At 40.5% G+C, this 17452-nt stretch overlaps 1 protein-coding gene across 3 annotated transcripts; it reads left to right on the forward strand.

The window, feature by feature from the left end:
* Positions 1 to 219: 219 nt before the first annotated feature.
* Positions 220 to 17087, forward strand: zgc:153184 (uncharacterized protein LOC751652 homolog). Of its 3 annotated transcripts, none has more exons than XM_061720434.1 (5): positions 220 to 359; positions 13402 to 13488; positions 14200 to 14265; positions 15062 to 15268; positions 15844 to 17087. In XM_061720434.1, the coding sequence occupies exons 1-5, from the start codon at positions 354 to 356 to the stop codon at positions 16267 to 16269; spliced, it is 792 nt and encodes a 263-aa protein (XP_061576418.1). In that variant the 5' UTR covers positions 220 to 353; the 3' UTR covers positions 16270 to 17087. The 3 variants fall into 3 exon arrangements, with proteins under 3 accessions (XP_061576418.1, XP_061576419.1, XP_061576420.1); XM_061720435.1 differs by having other exon boundaries at positions 230 to 359; positions 13405 to 13488; XM_061720436.1 differs by lacking the exons at positions 220 to 359; positions 13402 to 13488; positions 14200 to 14265 and adding an exon at positions 14385 to 14600.
* Positions 17088 to 17452: the final 365 nt, after the last annotated feature.

Genomic DNA, 17452 nt, shown 5'->3' on the forward strand with positions numbered 1-17452 from the left:
AGATGGAGTCTATTGCGCGTTAAAGGCTGATTTATGGTTCCACGTTACACCAACGCAGAGCCTACGGCGAGGGTACGCGGGGACACGCACCGTACGGCGTGCGTCGCCGCGTACCATACGGCGTAAGGTCTGCGTCGATTTAACGCAGAACCATAAATCAGGCGTAAAAGTTGTGCGCCCCTCCTCTGCTCGGCTGATTCGGCTCCAGATATAAACAGCGCGCTGCAGCTCTCTCCGCTGCGCTCCTCACTTTCCTCACTTTCCTCTCAAGCGGCGCGCAGTTTGTTCCGACGGGCCGAAGTTGGAGGAGAAAAAAAAATCAAGAGGGGACGATCTCTGGCGCATTCCCCGGGATGGAGGTAGAAAAACGATTTCACTGCGTGCACACTTCTGTGATGCAGCCAGATGTTTCTGTCATCTGATGGGGCTTTTTGACACTTCATGGTGGTTTTGTGTTACCTTGGTGTGGCTGAAACTGAAGCATTATTGCATCACGGGTATTCAGAGAGTGTGAGTTCATAGTATTTTTAATACTGCGTTTCCCTGTGGTTAACCTGCAAGGCTTGTTTACAACCATTTATCCATTTGGTAGCATTAAGATGTTGTTTGATGTTTTTATGCTTTTATTTTATTTTTAATAGGAGTGAAGCCAGGGGTCATTTTAAGCATCTTGTAGTTCATTGGGATTATTGCAAACTTCCTAACTGTCAGATTGGCTTCTTGTTTGGCTTCTTTTAAGATCCTGAACTTGATGCTAAAAACTCACCAGAAACTGCAACAGTTGACCTCTATTTCAGTGTGTTTCAGTCAAATTTCAAAACAACAGATTGGAGTGTACAAGGAAGGAAATGGAGCTGATAGAGCATCTGTCACGAGTCCCTGTGTGCTGCAAATGTAAAGAGTGAATGATATTGGTGATTTTGTTCTGTGCGAGTATTTGAACTCCGTTTTAAGCCTCCCTGTCAAAGGCCAAACTGTCTTTACTCACTTACAGTGAATCGAAAACAGAAAAGGCCTGTTTGTGCATGGTATAGGAGGGGTTTCCCAGCCCTTATTTTTCTTTCCTGCAGCATGTGCTCACACGCTTGTGGCCTCCACCCTGTTCATAAAAGACTTTTCACATAATTCTTAAGAATATGTCATATGGATGGTAAGAAGAGAAAACCCCATTTCCTCCCCTCCCCAGTGCCTTAGGGAGCGGAGCAAGGCATCCACTACAAAGGTCCTCTCACATGCATAGACCTCTCAAGTTCAGGATTCAGACCAGCTTCAGACCGCTGTACAAGCAGAGCGCTGGGATGGACTTAGCTGTTGATGAATATAACATTTTCTAAATGAAGCTACAAAAACTACATCTCAGACGCTCAGTGTTAGTTTAGCAAGACTCAGAAGTTTGAGCAGCACTACACTGCAGATTCGAGGTTCCAGTGAATATTTGTAGGGTTATATGAGGAAAAGATGTTATATAATAACATATATAACTGTTTTGATTGGTTTGGTTAGAGTAATTATACATTTATATTTATGTTGTTATTACGGTCAAATGTGCAGATTGCCCCTACTACTACCCTTACTACTGTTGTTGGCTCAAGAGCAGACTGCTTTACGCTAAAATCAGGCACTTTCATGCAAAGATAGTGGTATAAAGACACACTGGAGCTCATATTCGTATTCCGCCTTTGATGCCACAAAGGTGCAACAGTCCCTCCCTAATTTGTGCTTTCACAAAGTGGCTTTCTACAACTTGAATACTGCCCTTTTCCTTGTCTTGAAACAGACAGAAGTCACTTCTTTCTCTGGTCATTGACTGTGCTTGAATAAAGCACAAATGCTGAATTCATGCTAACATCATTTAAAACGTTCATGTTCAAGTGGCTTCAGATTTACTGGTGTTTGCAGTTTTTCTGCTGCTGTGGGAGGGAGACGCTGGGTCGGCCTCAGCAGATAGTGGCTTCTCTTGGTCACTAAGCAAGGCGACGTGATTCAGTGAGTGGCGAGTACCCCATATACCAGGGGTCGGCAACCTAAAATGTTGAAAGAGCCATATTGGACCAAAAACACAAAAAACAAATATGTCTGGAGCCGCAAAAAATGAAAAGTCTTATATAAGCCTTAGAATGAAGGCAAATGGCGAAAGTCGAAATGTTGAGAAAAAAGTCGAAATGTCACGAAAAAAGTCGAAATGTCGAGATTAATGTTGAGATTAATGACGGCGAGGACCTTGCATAAGCCCCTCTAGGGTTTCTGTCCTCACGTGCACAGCCACTACCTGTTATCCTTCCTCTGGAAATGAATTATCATGTCATGTTTATGTATACATTCATGTTGTGCAAATTAAATAAAAAAAAAAAAAAAAAAAGTACAATCTCGAATAAAAGTCGAAATGTCGAGAAAAAAGTCGAAATGTCGAGAAAAAAGTCAAAATTTCGAGAAAAAAGTCGTAATTTCCAGATTAACGTTGAAGTGCAATCTCGAGAAAAAAGTCAAAATGTTGAGAAAAAGTCGAAATGTCGAGAAAAAAGTCAAAATTTCGAGAAAAGTCGAAATGTCGAGATTAAAAAGGAAAGGAAAAAGGAAGAAAAAAAGAGAAAAAGTAAAAAAGGTCAAACATTTTTGATGGTTTGACATGGTTGCCGACCCCTGACATATACCTACTTTCCTGAAGTAACAACAACTCTCATAATCTCCACAATGAGTTGATGAGTTCCAACCTCGGTGCTGAGCTTGCAACCATCATCACGCAAATGTTACATCTTCCCTGTTGATCACACAACACACATTTTCCCTCTTTTATGCCTATGTTACTACCTCCCAAGCTGGTTCAGTGGCGTAACAGCTCTTCTTATGCGCTTCACAGCAAGGATAAAGGCACTGGCTTCGTGAATGGAGCTATAGTTTAAGGGTACAGGATCTTTTTGATGTATTTTTTTTCTAAAGAACCTATAGCCAAGTGTCCAACTGCCTTGTAATGTCACTGATGCCTGTCGCATATGTTTTAGCTCCACCGAACCCTGGCTCATGTTTACGACACCAGCTCCTTCAGCAACGTTTTAAGAAAAGATTAACGCATGGAAACGGTTATATTTACTTGTTACGTACGGAGCTGCAAGCTGCTAATCGCCTAACTGGAAAGTTGTGCAGTTGTTGGTATGTGTGTGCGTGCACCTGAGGATTATCACTCTCGTGGGTGTGTGTTTTGCCGTGTGGTGGTTTTCTTTTGATGGAAAAAACAACACCACAGTTCAGAGGAGTGAGTATTTGGGAAAGCCAACCATCTGGCGAGCACATTTATTGCGTAATGCATAGTAAACTTAATAGAGCAATAACAGTATGCACCAGCCACTTTACTAATGAGTTAGTTTTTCCAATTTTGCTTTTGCAGCACTACGTCATTTAAAACAGTGTCACAGTTATGAACCACTTCTCACACCTCTACTTCTTCACCTCTACTTCTTCACCAGAAGAAGTAGAGGGAAATTGCGTATGTACATGAGATTTGTTTCAGTGCGAGACCAATTGTTCACCCTTGCAAAGACATAAAACAAGACAAATATAACTGTTTGTGTGGTTCAGTGGAATTTCAAGCATCAGTATCAAAGAAAGCCGACGCATTTTCAACCTCCCCGCTAAGTCACAGGGTTGTTTTGATTGCATCTCTCTGCAAATCACATTTGTGTGACAAATTTCTCCCGAATTAACAGTGATGCAAAATTATAATAGTCCTTTTATTGAGGAGCGAGATGAGCCCACTGAGATAACAGTGCAAACCACCCGCATTTCATGTGACTTTAAAAATCAGATCTTTAGCCTGGTATTTCTGCCTCACAGCCGTGTCCAAGTATTTTAACTGTATTGTGTTCTGATGCAAGCACTTTAATAAGCCCCAGATGAGTCAATTACAGAATTAGTTTTTGCAGATTCTCCATGTTTTTGCTGAAGTTAGTGCAGTTTGTTTCCCGTTCCCTGGGGAAGACAGTGTGAAAACAAAGTACCGTAGCCTACTAGGTTTCTGCCGCTACCGGCTGACTTGCTCTACACTTGTTTGGTCATGTTTTATCTGCATCATTTGCATTTCACTTCTCAGAAAGTGAGCGGAGGTGCCGCAGCTTGAACAAAAGAGGTCGTTATTTTCTTCAGCGGGTTCAACCATATTAATAAAAACAGTTATGAAAGACAGAAAATTATACAAGATTCAAGAAATCTGGAAAGTTTTGCAAATGTTTGCTTTGGCAGGAAGGGGAGTCAGAGTGTTGTTGAAGCCAAACAACAGCCAACAATGTGTTTGAGTTGATATATTTCAAAATAAACTTTCAAAACTGCTATCTTCAATTCTGCATTACTCTGCAGGTGTGCAGTGTTTGGTGATTGTAGCGTGCACTATTTGACTGGCAAAGGTTTCATCATATTCTTTAGATCAGAGATAATCAGCCTGAAAGATTAAATTCATGCGTTTTCATGTCCCAAAGGTTTACGCAGCCTTGCTTGTTAGAGGATGTTTACACATTTATGACCGATTAAATGGTTCATGAAGCTTCATGAAGTTTTAAATGTCTTTTCATTTTATTTTCTGTTTGATGCTAGACAATGTCGATTGCGTGTTATACGTGCGCTTTCCGAGGCCTGCTATCGTGTTTCGTGCTGAAGCCGTAGCAGTGCCTGGTGTGGAGAGATACTGGTGGAGAGCTGGAACTGCAGAGGAGATAAGAACTCATCAACTGTTCATTCTGTTGCCAATGAGGTGGTTTGGTCTGAAATGTTTGTAGAAACCTGAATGTTGCCAAACATCTTTAGCTGTGTCAGCAGTAATGGGAGGCACATGCACACAGAATCTGAAAACAGACAAAGGAAGTAGAAAGACACAAAAAAACAACATCAGCATAAGTGTATAACTTACTTTCTGATCTCAGTTAACTTACACTTCCTGCACCTCCCGCTTCTCATTTTGGCATCAGGCCATTAAAGTTTACTGGATACTGATGTTTTGACTTACTTTTTTTCTGATGACCCTGTCATGTGCTGTATTTATTGTTGCACTGGGAGAAATTTAGTGTAAAATGGTTTAAAGGTCATTTTATCTTGGAAGGATGGTGAATGAAAGGTGAAGGATGGTTGCAATGGCATTATTGGATGAAATGATCTGAGAAACTCAAATGAATGCAGAAAACTAAAACAATAACAACTTAGATTGAAAAGAGATGTTTTTTTTAATGTAGCTGCAAAACCTGCATAGAGTATACAGGACTGTCTCAGAAAATTAGAATATTGTGATTTTCTGTAATGCAATTACAAAAACAAAAACGTCATACATTCTGGATTCATTACAAATCAACTGAAATATTGCAAGCCTTTTATTATTTTGATATTGCTGATCATGGCTTACAGCTTAAGAAAACTCAAATATCCTATCTCAAAAAATTTGAATATTCTGGGAATCTTAACCTTAAACTGTAAACCATAATCAGCAATATTAAAATAATAAAAGGCTTCCAATATTTCAGTTGATTTGTAATGAATCCAGAATGTCTGACATTTTTCTTTTTTTAATTACATTACAGAAAATAAAGAACTTTATCACAATATTCTAATTTTCTGAGACAGTCCTGTATATGAGATGAATTCATGAATTATAAAATGAAAAGAGTTAAACATGTTGCCACCAGTATGCGAATCAAAGGGGAACACTATGAAGAATAGCAAACTTAATCCTATTAATCTCTGTTGTCTTTAAGTAATACAAGATTTTTAAATCCGGACCTCAAGGAGAGGAAACACTTTGATGTGGTTATAGCTGCTACTGGGGGATTTCAAACATGCAGGCACGTCTCCTCCCTTCCTTCACCTGTCTCCTTGATTTGCATTTGATGGATCAGGAAACCGGTTTGATTTTTGTGGAAGCATAAACTAGTGTAGCGAGACAGAGGAAATGCTGACATCTAAAGAGCCGTCCCTGCACTGCGATGAGCTCATGAAAACATCCACAGATTGTCCAGATATGGCGATTACTGCAAGGAGAGGTATTTTAAAAATGTAGGGAACTTCATTCATGGCAACCCTGTTACTATGCTGGCATTTTTATGACGGTGTCCCTGCTGCCAAACACAGCCTTGCACGGCGCACGGATGGATCTCAGGATACTTCGCCTGTGGCCAAAGCGTGTGGCTTGATTGAGGGAAAGTATCCAACCTTTTTATGAGCAACTGATCTTCCAAACATCAAATTAACTGTCCAGATGGCTTTGTCAGGGTAGATGAAAACACCAGGACGCTGCGCGACATGCCCAAACTTTTTTTATTTTAATTATTTACTCTGAAAAAGTAAATTACAACAGGGGTTACCTTATATACTACAGTAGGAATGGGCGATATTTTACCGTTCAAATTCTTACCGTGGAGAATTTTCTTCACGATATACCGTGAAGAAAATTCTCCACGGTAAGAATTTGTCATCTCACGGTAAAAACGATAAATTCCCGTTTATGACGTTTGTGTAAAGATGATTTATGGTTCTGTGTTAAATCCACGCACAAGGTACGTGAAGGAAGGAAGGAAGGAAGGAAGGAAGGAAGGAAGGAAGGAAGGAAGGAAGGAAGGAAGGAAGGAAGGAAGGAAGGAAGGAGGATGGAGGGAGGAAGGAAGGAAGGAAGGAAGGAAGGAAGGAAGGAAGGAAGGAAGGAAGGAAGGAAGGAAGGAAGATGGAAGAAGCAAGGAGGAAGGAAGGAAGGAAGGAAGGAAGGAAGGAAGGAAGGAAGGAAGGAAGGAAGGAAGGAAGGAAGGAAGGAAGGAAGGAAGGAAGGAAGGAAGGAAGAAAGATAAATTCCCGTTGATGAGGTTTTTGTGTAACAAACATGGCGGATCTGAGAGCGAGAGAGATTTATAGTTAAAAAGATGGAGGTGAATTGGTAGTTTTTTATCGTCATTTTTATCGTTATTGCGATAAATGCCAGAAATGATCGTGATACATTTTTTAGTCCATACCGCCCATCTCTATACTACAGGAATTTATCTCATTGAATGACTTTAAATCCAGACTGAGAGCACGTGAGACAGCCTCCTCAACCTCTAACTGTTTTATCTCATTTATATGTCATTTTACTTTTTTGAAACTAACTTTTTGTTGATTCTTGGGCAGGACTCCCTTCAAAAAGAGGTTTTTATTATCTTTTGTTATCTCAATGGGACATTCCTGGTTAAATAAGGGTTAAATAAAATAAAATACAATAATCCTCCAGTTATCACCTTAAGAAAAATGTAAGATCTTTTGATTTGTCGGGTTTTATTTCCTATTTTCTTCGCAGGCGCTCAGTGCCAGCCCGTGTCAGCAGCACCTCCCCTTCCCTTGAGACTGCACCCGCCCGATGATGCGTTCACCTCATCCTTCTGGTTGAGCGCAACAGACAAACAATCTCAGTGCCAGCGAGAGCTCTGGAAAAGTGTGATATTTGTATGAGCTCCGCTTCAAAAATACATCATGTTTTCCTGGAGAGGCAGCAGGCGAGAAAAGTGCCTGTTTTTGGTTTCTAACCACTGAACAAGTGTCTGTAGAAGGGGGTGTGTGGGGGGGGGGGGGGCGAACTGCTCACTGAGGTGGTTTCCCTCTGGCAGATCCTGCTGACTTGTGAAAATAAAATGTGCAGACTCAATCTGAAAGCCATAACACCGAGTGAACTTGCTTAACAAGATCTCCCACAGCCGCTGCGCGCTTCACTCATCTTCACCTCCACTCATTTCCACATATGAGGATTTTGAGAGAAGAATTTAAGTTCTATGGTCGTGGCGAGAAGGATTGCACGGCCTGGATCTCTTGACGGCGGCCTTTACATCAAACCGATATGTAAAGATTTACCGAGCTGAGTATCATGTGCTTCTTCTCACAGGGGACGGACAATGATACGCTTTGTGTCAACAGTCTGCGTTGCTTCTGCTTCCACTTTCGCTGGTCATACAGAAAACCTCGTGCCTCCATTCACACTGGAGAGGAGAACGCCGATGGGATTCATACTCGCCCCAGCAAAAACACAGCCCACCAATCATTAATTATATACACATAGAAATATCTCCTTTCTCATATATACTGTATATTAGGTTGTACGGTGTAATCTGAGGAAGAGATCTTTGATTTTTCACACTAAAACCTGCTTTTGCTACAAGTAATGTATTTCCACATTAATTTGCACTCAGAGCCGGATTAAATAAATGGACTACACTACGCAGACTGTGATTTTTGGGCCCCCCTCCATTGATGTTATTTATGAATTGAAATCTTAAACTTACTAAAGTTACTAATAAAAGTTGATTCACATTTTACATAGCATAGTCATAGACAAGTTGGTTCTTTGTTTTCCAAAATAAGTCACGTGTTGTATATTAAACAGTCTATCAGACTATTTTTCGATTTTTATTATTTATACGTTATTACACCGCTCTATTAAATTATCCTTATCTTATCGATTGCGAGTATCATTGTTAAGGTATTAGTACCAGTAAATCACCAACAGGTGTCAGCATTGCTATGTAAACAGAGTAAAATAAGATAAATGTTTTAAGCTATTGCATTTTGCAGAAAATCTTAATTAAATGTGTTGATTAAATTGAATAGTTAAATAAGAAGTCAAATTTACAAAGACCAATAAAATTTGCAGTAAGACAAAGTGTGCTGTAGTATGTATGTCTGTATGTGTATATGTGTGTACGCGTATGTATGCGTATATGTATGTATACTAAATATAGTAATAATGCACATATATATGCCTTTACCGGCAAGGTATCAACCATTAATATGTGTGCAGACAAAAAAAAAAAAAAATTTTTTTTTTTTTGTCCCTCTGTCTGGGCCCCTCCCCTGTCAATCGGGCCCTAGGCACATGCCTAGTTTGCCTTTGCGTTAATCCGGCACTGCATTAATAATTCTATAATCAGTGTCTAAACCAAGTAAAGATGAGCATTTTCCCATGCAGGGAGTTCAGCAAAAACATGTTGTTGTTTTAAGTTTAGACGTGAGCATGTTTTTAATGGAAAAAAAGTCAGACATGGTTAAGGCACAGCTTTAAAAAGTTTTTTTTTTCTCAGTTTCCCTGTTTATACACGCTCAATTGCTCTGTATACTCAATTACAGTACATTTCAGTAGTGGTCCAGCACTTCCAGGGACTCTCTCAGGAGTTGGGGGGTGGCGGGGGTGGCGGGGGGGGGGGTTACAGACCAGAAATGGGATCCAGGCCGCCTCAACGGCTCTAGGGCTTTTTCCCAGGCCTGGAACCCCAAAAATAGTTTGCCTTGTTCTCTGCTGCGGAGAAATAGTTTCCCACTCTTTCACAGCCAAACGTGGGGTCCCAGCTGAGTGAGACACGTGCTTTACTGATAACCAACTGGTGGCCATCTATGGCTCCGTGTTTTATCTCTCCGTTTTGTCTTCTCAGCGACACGAACCGGATGAGACTTTGGTGAACAGACTTCTGAGAAAGCCTTCTTGATTTGAAAGTATAATCTTTGCCCAGCCAGTTGAACCTATATATTGCCGGTGTGTTCAGAGGCAGCGGGTCGGCTGATGTTGAGGGCTTAAGTTCTGTTCAAACTGACATTTCAGATCTGATTTTCATCATATCCACATTGTGTCGCTATAGATTTTTCTTTTTTTATGTTGACACATGAGATTAGATGTTTTTCAACTCAGATTCAGGTGCAGGTGGTTTCGATTCGATTTGTAAAGATGCATCTTAATCTGAATGGTCCGTTCACTCAAAAAGGGTTTTAAATCGTCTTTTGTGTCATAAGCAATACAACACAAACCTCATTAACAAGCCTTACACTCCTGTTAGTTAACAGCTAATCTGCCTGGAACCTGATGTCTTTATAAAGAAGCATCCCCCGTCTCTGGCGCCATAGCAACCGTGTGGAGTAAACACAGATCATCACACTGATAGTATATCATACAAACAGACAGAAAGACTGGATTGTAATCAAATGTACAAAAAAAACAAACAGATTTGCCTCCGAAACGTTCTCTTTTTGACAAAATCAAACTCACATTTTAGCCTGAACAGTTACACGCTACACCTTATAGATATCTTGGAGTCTTTTGCAAAACATTGTGGACATCATTACCATAGTTAAAAAAATATATTGATAGTGCAAGTTAAGTGAGCAGATTAACTGACCATTAGAGTTGAAGATGACATTTTCTTCCGACATTTTTGCTTTGTAAAACTGCTGAGTGGACCATAGAAAAGTAAGCTGTGGTAGGGATGTCAGGCACCCCTAGAAACTTGAGAAACAAAGTTCCTTTTAGCCTGCCGCTCATTTACAGTCAGTTTTCAGAAAGTTTATGAAGGTGCAAACTTCTCAGATGACCCGGTCTAACGTTTGTTCCTGTTTGACTTCACAACAGCTTCAGCAACATTTTTCAGACTCCGCGTTGTGCTGCTGAGCAGCTAAACTTGCACACATATGACTTTCCTAGAAGAGAGATTGCAAGAAACATTTCCTGCGTACAAAAAAATTTAAGTCACATGTTTTCAGATGTGCTATATATTTTAAAGTCCACAGGACTGAGGTTAAAATAAAACTTTTTTCATGTAGTGAGCATAGACTTTCTTTGACCCCTCCCCCCCATGAATTGGTTTATACAGAAGACTTAATCGTAATGTCCCCTAACCTAAATATGACTGAAAGATCCTCAAATAAGTCCTCAAAAGAGCATCTCAAGTAAATTAAACCTTCTCCAGGAATAGTTAGTCGCATGAGATGGTCTTCTGAAGTTACAAACATGCTTTTGCTTTCTTCGATTTTTTTAAATTTTGTTGTTTTAAAAACGTAAAAAATGGAAACATTAATATTTTTAATGGAAATGTGGTAATCATCATTCATTTTAAGTATGTGTTATTGTGGTTCCTCAAGCTTTGGAATGCCATGGTGAATGGGGCTTTAAAATGTAGCGCAGCACAACTTTACCAGACTGATTTATTATTTGTTGTGGTATATTTCTTGAATATTTTACAGTAAACATGATTAAAAGTGTTTGTATCACCACACACACTCTATGCATGGTAAAAATGAATGATCAGGAGATTACATTGACCCTAATACACACACACACACACACACACACACAGATAGATAGATACTGTAGGTAAGCCTTATGGGAGGCTCTTTCGTCCATGTCAAATAACAAAATAACGAAATAAAAAAAAAAAAGATTTCCTAAATTGACAGAATTTAAGATGTAGACAGAGATCTTTTCCAGTATTTCCAGAAACAGGAATTATATCTTGTGTCACTGTGTGCCGGGTCACTTAAAACCCTTATAATTAGATTATTTAGATTAATTATCCATTACCTAAATCGGTACATATAATTCCTCAGCACAGTAGGAAATGCAGGTACATTGCAAGGAACAAACGTGTCACTTGCACTCGTCCATCTTGATAAAGATGCAAACAGGAATGCACCGTTAAAGGCCACCTCGCGACACCAGAGATGAGCTGTGTAGGGTGGATACTTTAACAGGGCAGTTTCAACTCTAAAAAGGGTCGTTTTAACATCATCTGCACACATATGACATTTACAAGCCAGCATATGTTCTTGTGCATGCACTTTGTTGCACTGTGACTCTATGTCATCATCATCATCATCATCATCATCATCATCATCATCATCATCATCATCATCATCACATGATTTCATTGTTATGAAAAAAGAAAGATCAGACTGAACACGCTTTGGGATTATTCATGCAACATCCAAAGTCCCTTTTGCGAGTAACTAACTCTTCTTTACATACTGTCTTATCTGTTGTAAGATACTTTGGGTAAAACCGTCTCCTAAATGTAATGTGATGTAATGTTTTCATTCCTAAACATGAACGAATTCCATTCCCAACATTAGCAGTAAGATGCAGAACCACCCAACTCAGAAATGATGAAAATAAGCTCTTTTTTTTTACGCCCAAAACATCTGATCCACAACTTTGACAAAGAGCCCCACTTCCTTTGCTTGCTCTGATTTGACTCGAGTTTTCTTTGTTTTTGAGGGACAGGAAAGAGTTAACAATTAGAGGTTAAAAAATAAAATCCAGAGAAGTGGGTGGGTGGTCCCTGCTGGTAATTACTATTTATCCCCTATGACAGAGGTTTGGATGTGGATCAGAACAACGGCGAGAAGCCTGAGCAGCGGCACCGCGGGACGAGTCGGTGCTGCCCCTGACTTGGGTGGAGGGAACAAGGTGGTGAGGTCATGGGGAGAACAGGGGGGGAGGAGAGAGAGAAGGGAAAATAAAACATGCGATTAAAACATGGAATGTGCATCTATGATGCCTGGGAGATCCGTGTTTTCATGGGCAGTGGCCCAAACTGTGCAGGGTGGAGGAACCGGGGGAGTGCACACCCAGGAAATGTGTCAGAACTGGCAGTCGTGAGAAGAGGCACGAGCTTTTTAGTGGTCAATAAAACCATGATGGAAATGCTAAGTATTATAAAAGCCAGAGAGGAAAAGGGAGGTGTCCCACAAGCAGCGACTGAGATGCAAATCATTAAATGGCAAAATGATGCATGAGAATTTGCAGTCTAGCCAAAGCGCAGACTGCAGACGAACGTAAACAAACGCCTCATCCCATTAGCAGGCCCAAACGCTTGGTGCAAAAGTGAACCTGGCAGAAGAATAACACTAATGTGTTTTCATGACTTTACATTTGCGCACATGCCGGTCCGACGCCAACTTATCACTTAAGCCCGCAGATAGAGCTGGTTACTGGTCATCAAAGGGGAGTGCGGAGGAGGGCTGTGCTGCAATCAGCTTGGGAATAGTGGGAGAGACGGAAAGTAAAGCAGCCAAGAAGTGATAACAATTTCAAGCAGCAAGGAGCGGTCCCTGCTGTCACAGGCCGCAGCGTGATGCTGAACAGCTGCAGGGAGCGGGGCTCACTTCCTGTGCTCTTGGCATGAGATACTCTGAAGAAAGTGCCGAAAGCCCACACACTAGTTGAATCCATCTTGTTTGCAAATTGACCCCGCAAACCGTCCCGCGGTGCGTCTCAAGCTGTCTGCATTTCCTTTTGGAGAAGTACTGTAGGAAGTGAAACATCTTTATTTTGGACTGCCATTCTTTCTGCTGATCGTTGTACATCTCCTTTAGTCTCTTTTTGTTCAGCAAGTCACTCAAAATGACAGAAAGAGATTTTGTGGCAAAGTCATGACCTATGAAAACCTTGAAGCTGGAGAAGTTTGTGCTGAAACCACAAAGCTTGAAATCATGGATGTCAAACAAGTTGATTCCTTTTTAATGTTTTTTTTTTTTTTTCATTTTTAACTAAAATTATTAGCTCAAAATCATTTTAAACATGTGTGAAGATTGTCCTTTAGATAAAATATTTAATTATTTTGTTCTGATTTTTTTATTTTATTCTTTTCCCAGAAGGATTCTCCATCCAAGCCATCCGTGGCTGAGCTGGCTGGAAGGTTGAAGGGTCATATTCTGCCAATGCCCAACTCAAATGATGAGGTAATTGTCCCATATGAAAAATAAATAAATGGATGATAAAAAATACAGTCCATGGCACAATGCATTGATTATATTATCTTAAAACCTGCATCTTAGTTAAATATGTTAGATGTTAATACCTAGCCACTGAACCACTGAAAGACCGTCGTAATGTGATGTTTTTTAATTAGAGACTGCCAAGCCTTCACAAAAAGGATCAATTGTAAAAGGATTCTTTGTATCAAAGACGAGAAAGGTGCCTGGCTGGGCTAATATCATCCTGAAATCTGTCAGACTGGAGAAAAGCAAAGAAGCAAAAGTGTGTATTCATTAAAAAAGGGCTGAAAAGTCACCACTTGTGTAACACATTTGACGAGCAGCACTTACAGCTCGGTGGCGTCTAGAGTTTTACCGAACAGCTGTGCTCTCTCACACAAGAGTGCTGACGTTACGCAAGCAATGAAATGAGAATGAATACATAAAAGAAAAAACAACAACAACATCCAGGACGAAATAAAAAGATGAATCAACATGGAAATAGAAAGTGGACTAGGAGGCCCCTGAACAGGTCACCAGTCTGGGACAAAAGTCTGAAAAGTCACTTTAGTTATCGAATATATTAAATACAACTTATGCTGTGTTTATAAAAGTTTATAAAGTTTATAAAAGAGTTAGAAAACATGACATGGATCTCTGTGAATTACATCCTCATCCGACTTTATCCTCCGGCAGAACTCGGTGTCCCCCAGTCCCTTGAAACTGAAGATGAAGAACTCAGCCATCATTGAGAAACTGCAGGTTGGTACATCTTGTCATGCTGGGATGACATCGTTGTTATTATATTATGCAGCCTGAGAGTTATGAAGCCAGGAGGTTGAGGATATATGAACCATTACTGCCCCCTACTGTCCTGTTTGCGCTTTTGCCTCAAGTTGTTGCATGCAGAGGAGATACAGTATGGGAGGGGTTTGCTCCTGATCAGTGGCTCAGATTAATGAGCTAATTGGATCACAGGCCACGAAAGGGTTTCAAAACCTCGTCACTCCAGATCCTTTAGTTGGTATTTTACAGGGTGGGCAGCCATGGGGCAAAAGGGCTGCCGCTTTTCGCTCTTCCTTTTCTCCCCAGTGCAGGTAGGATGTTCTCCTTTGAACTTCAACATTCTTTCAGGACTTCTGTTGGAATTTTGAGTTGTTGCTCTGGAGAGTTTCTCACACTTGAAAGGGGATTTCCATTAGATTTACATTAGGCAGTTAGCTTTCAAAACAGGACTGTGACAGGTGCAAGGCGCTGCAATGTCTCATTTGTAAACATGCAAAATGATTAAAATTCTAAGGATTTTATTCAAAGGGTAAAAAAGTGCTCTCATTTTCTCAATATCATAATTTTGTATTAATTTTGTTCACATTTAATTGTTACTTAGCCTTATAATGACCCTTTTTTTTTAATTATTGTTTCTTAAAATGTTTTATCATGTCTTAAAATGACCAGGTTTTACTGAATTTTGTTTGGTTCATGAGTAAGACAGATGTATTCATGCACTCTGCCAGGACTTGTTTAGCCTAAACTCCAGGGTTCTGCTTCCTTCCTGCAGGCCAACCTTTCCCTGTCCCCCACGGCTCTGCTGCCATCATCACCAAAGAGCCCGGAGGTGAAGCTGCAGCCGGCACCGTTGTCTCCCACCACCCCCTGCAGCCCCTTGAGCCCCACCTTCCGGCCGTCGCGTCAGTCCAGCGAAGAGGAGGATCCCATCAGCTTCGAGAGTCCCCCCGAGGGCACCCCGCTGCCGAGCTTTAACAAGGTAAACGCAACAAAGGATGCTGCGCGTCAGACGGCGTTAAAGCAGCGTACATTCATATTTAACTTATGTTAAAGTCCTCTTGTATAATACAGCTGCATCGGTTTTACTGCATCAATTAAACTATGACCGCTAGCAGATGCACTCAGTCCTCCTGATGTAATTGAACCACATTTGAATAGTTTATTAGGCTAGTATTCATATTTTTGGAGATTCTTTTTGTAATAGGACCCCCCAAGCCACTTATTAACAACGATGAGTTACTGTCACATTGAAGCCCCTGAAGTCTTTTCTCACGCTGCTCGCCAAGTGAGCTGTGACATCACAGCTGAGCACATGCACATCTTCCCCAGTGACATGCGCCTTCTGTTTAAGCGGGTCTGAGATAAGCTGGAGCAAGATGGAGCAAGATGGAGGATTGGAGATTTAATCCCCTTAGCCTACTTAGAATCCCTGACCACCTTTTGTTCGGTGTTCTCGTGCAAACACTTATTAGATTTGGACAGTTAACAGAAATCATCTGAGCATACAAATTAACTTATATTTAAGAATTGTCGTACTCTTCTTTTTCCACACAGACTCGTGCACGATTGTCATTCAAGCGGCGTCCGCCCACCAGACAGCACAGGAGGTCAGCTGGAGAGGAAGTGGCAGCTGCTAGCGGCGATCTGTCCCCCAGTGAACTAGACGTCCCAAAGGAAAATGGGGACAAGGACCAGGTCTTCAATAACCTAACAGAGGAAGCTGAATGTGGGAACCTGGCCACTCTGAAAGAAGCTGAAAACACGGATGAAGACTTTGAAAAAATGGAGGTTGAGGAAATGCAAAAGGATCCAGATGACAGGGGGGATCTGGATCAGGAAGCAGGAGGAGTCAAGTGTGCAGGGGATTTGGAGGAGGACCAGCAGCCCTTAGAGAGTCCTGGGCAGACAGACGTTAAGATTGAAAAGGGGCAGGACAAGACGCCCGTGGAGGCACACCATGGTGATAAAGATGGGATATGAACTGTGAATAATTTTCATAGAGGAAAAAAAATATATATATATATTTACATATAAGTTATTCAGTGCTTAAGAGATCTCTTCTTGAGAGTTCAGGAGCTCACCAGTTTTAAATGTCTTGGTTCCTCCTCTGTTGTTCCCTCTGTTGCTCTCTCCTGGCTGTCTGTAGAACAGGTCTATGAGCACTGGAGAGTCAAACAAAGCAGCTGTTTTCTTCACCTGGAAATAAGTACGGGATTTTATGGTGTAACCATGATCACAAGAAGATTTTTTTTCTTCACATTGAACCAATTGTGCAAGCCTTTTTTTTCTAAATGTTGAAACAAGTCAAAGACTTGTTGAGTGCACTTCCATATCAGGAAACATGTTTGAAAATGTTAAATATTCACTGAGAGGCTGGCGAGAGGCAAATGCTATTTTTAGATTTACTATATGTTTGCAAATATATAAATGTGTGTCTTCATAATTAATCTTTGAGAATATATGCTTTGCTTAGTTTTCATTTCATGTACATTGGTTCATGCCTCAGCTTGTTTTGTATGCAACAAAGTGTGTATATATATATATGTATTAAAGAACAAGCGGTGATACTGTGCATATGTACACGTGTTAAATGTCCATGTAGTTGATGTTCATTGTTGCAGAAAATATATTCTTGTCAAGGGTTTTAATAGCAGCGTGTGCACAATAACACTTTTTTGTACTGGAAATTAATAGAAAAAGTTATTTATATCGCGATGAAAATTTAGTTTTATGTTTAAATATTTACTTATTGATTTACACCAGGACTCCCTGGCAGAAGAGATATTGTATCTCAATGGGACTTTCCTGGATAAATAAAGGATAAATAAAATACAGTATGGTTCGATTTTAGTGTATAGTTTGCTGTGGTTTCTGGCGCCCTCTAGTGGTAAATAGTACTCAATTATTTCAAAAACTACCATTACGGCATAATGCCGCGTTCCATTTGTCCTCGGAAGTGGGGATTTCCCAGTTCCCAGTCGGAATTTTCAACTGGAACGCCCTCGAAGTGGGATTTCATTTGTCATTTAGACGAGAAAATAACATGAATACGTGTTTTGAACCTACAGACAAACACATTCTTTTGTGTTATTCAAATAAGTTTTATTTACTTTACTAAAAGTAGTTTTTTTAAGGTGCGCTTTTACAAAAAAAAAAAAAAAAG

Source organism: Cololabis saira, chromosome 4, assembly GCF_033807715.1.
Source record: "Cololabis saira isolate AMF1-May2022 chromosome 4, fColSai1.1, whole genome shotgun sequence".
NCBI classification, from domain to species: Eukaryota; Metazoa; Chordata; class Actinopteri; order Beloniformes; family Belonidae; genus Cololabis; species Cololabis saira.

Bases quoted from the DNA above. Each gene is read 5' to 3' on its own strand.
- zgc:153184 (XM_061720434.1), top strand. The intron at 14,266-15,061 runs GTTGGTACATCT...TCCTTCCTGCAG, and splicing joins CCATCATTGAGAAACTGCAG to GCCAACCTTTCCCTGTCCCC. The intron at 15,269-15,843 runs GTAAACGCAACA...TTTTCCACACAG, and splicing joins CGCTGCCGAGCTTTAACAAG to ACTCGTGCACGATTGTCATT.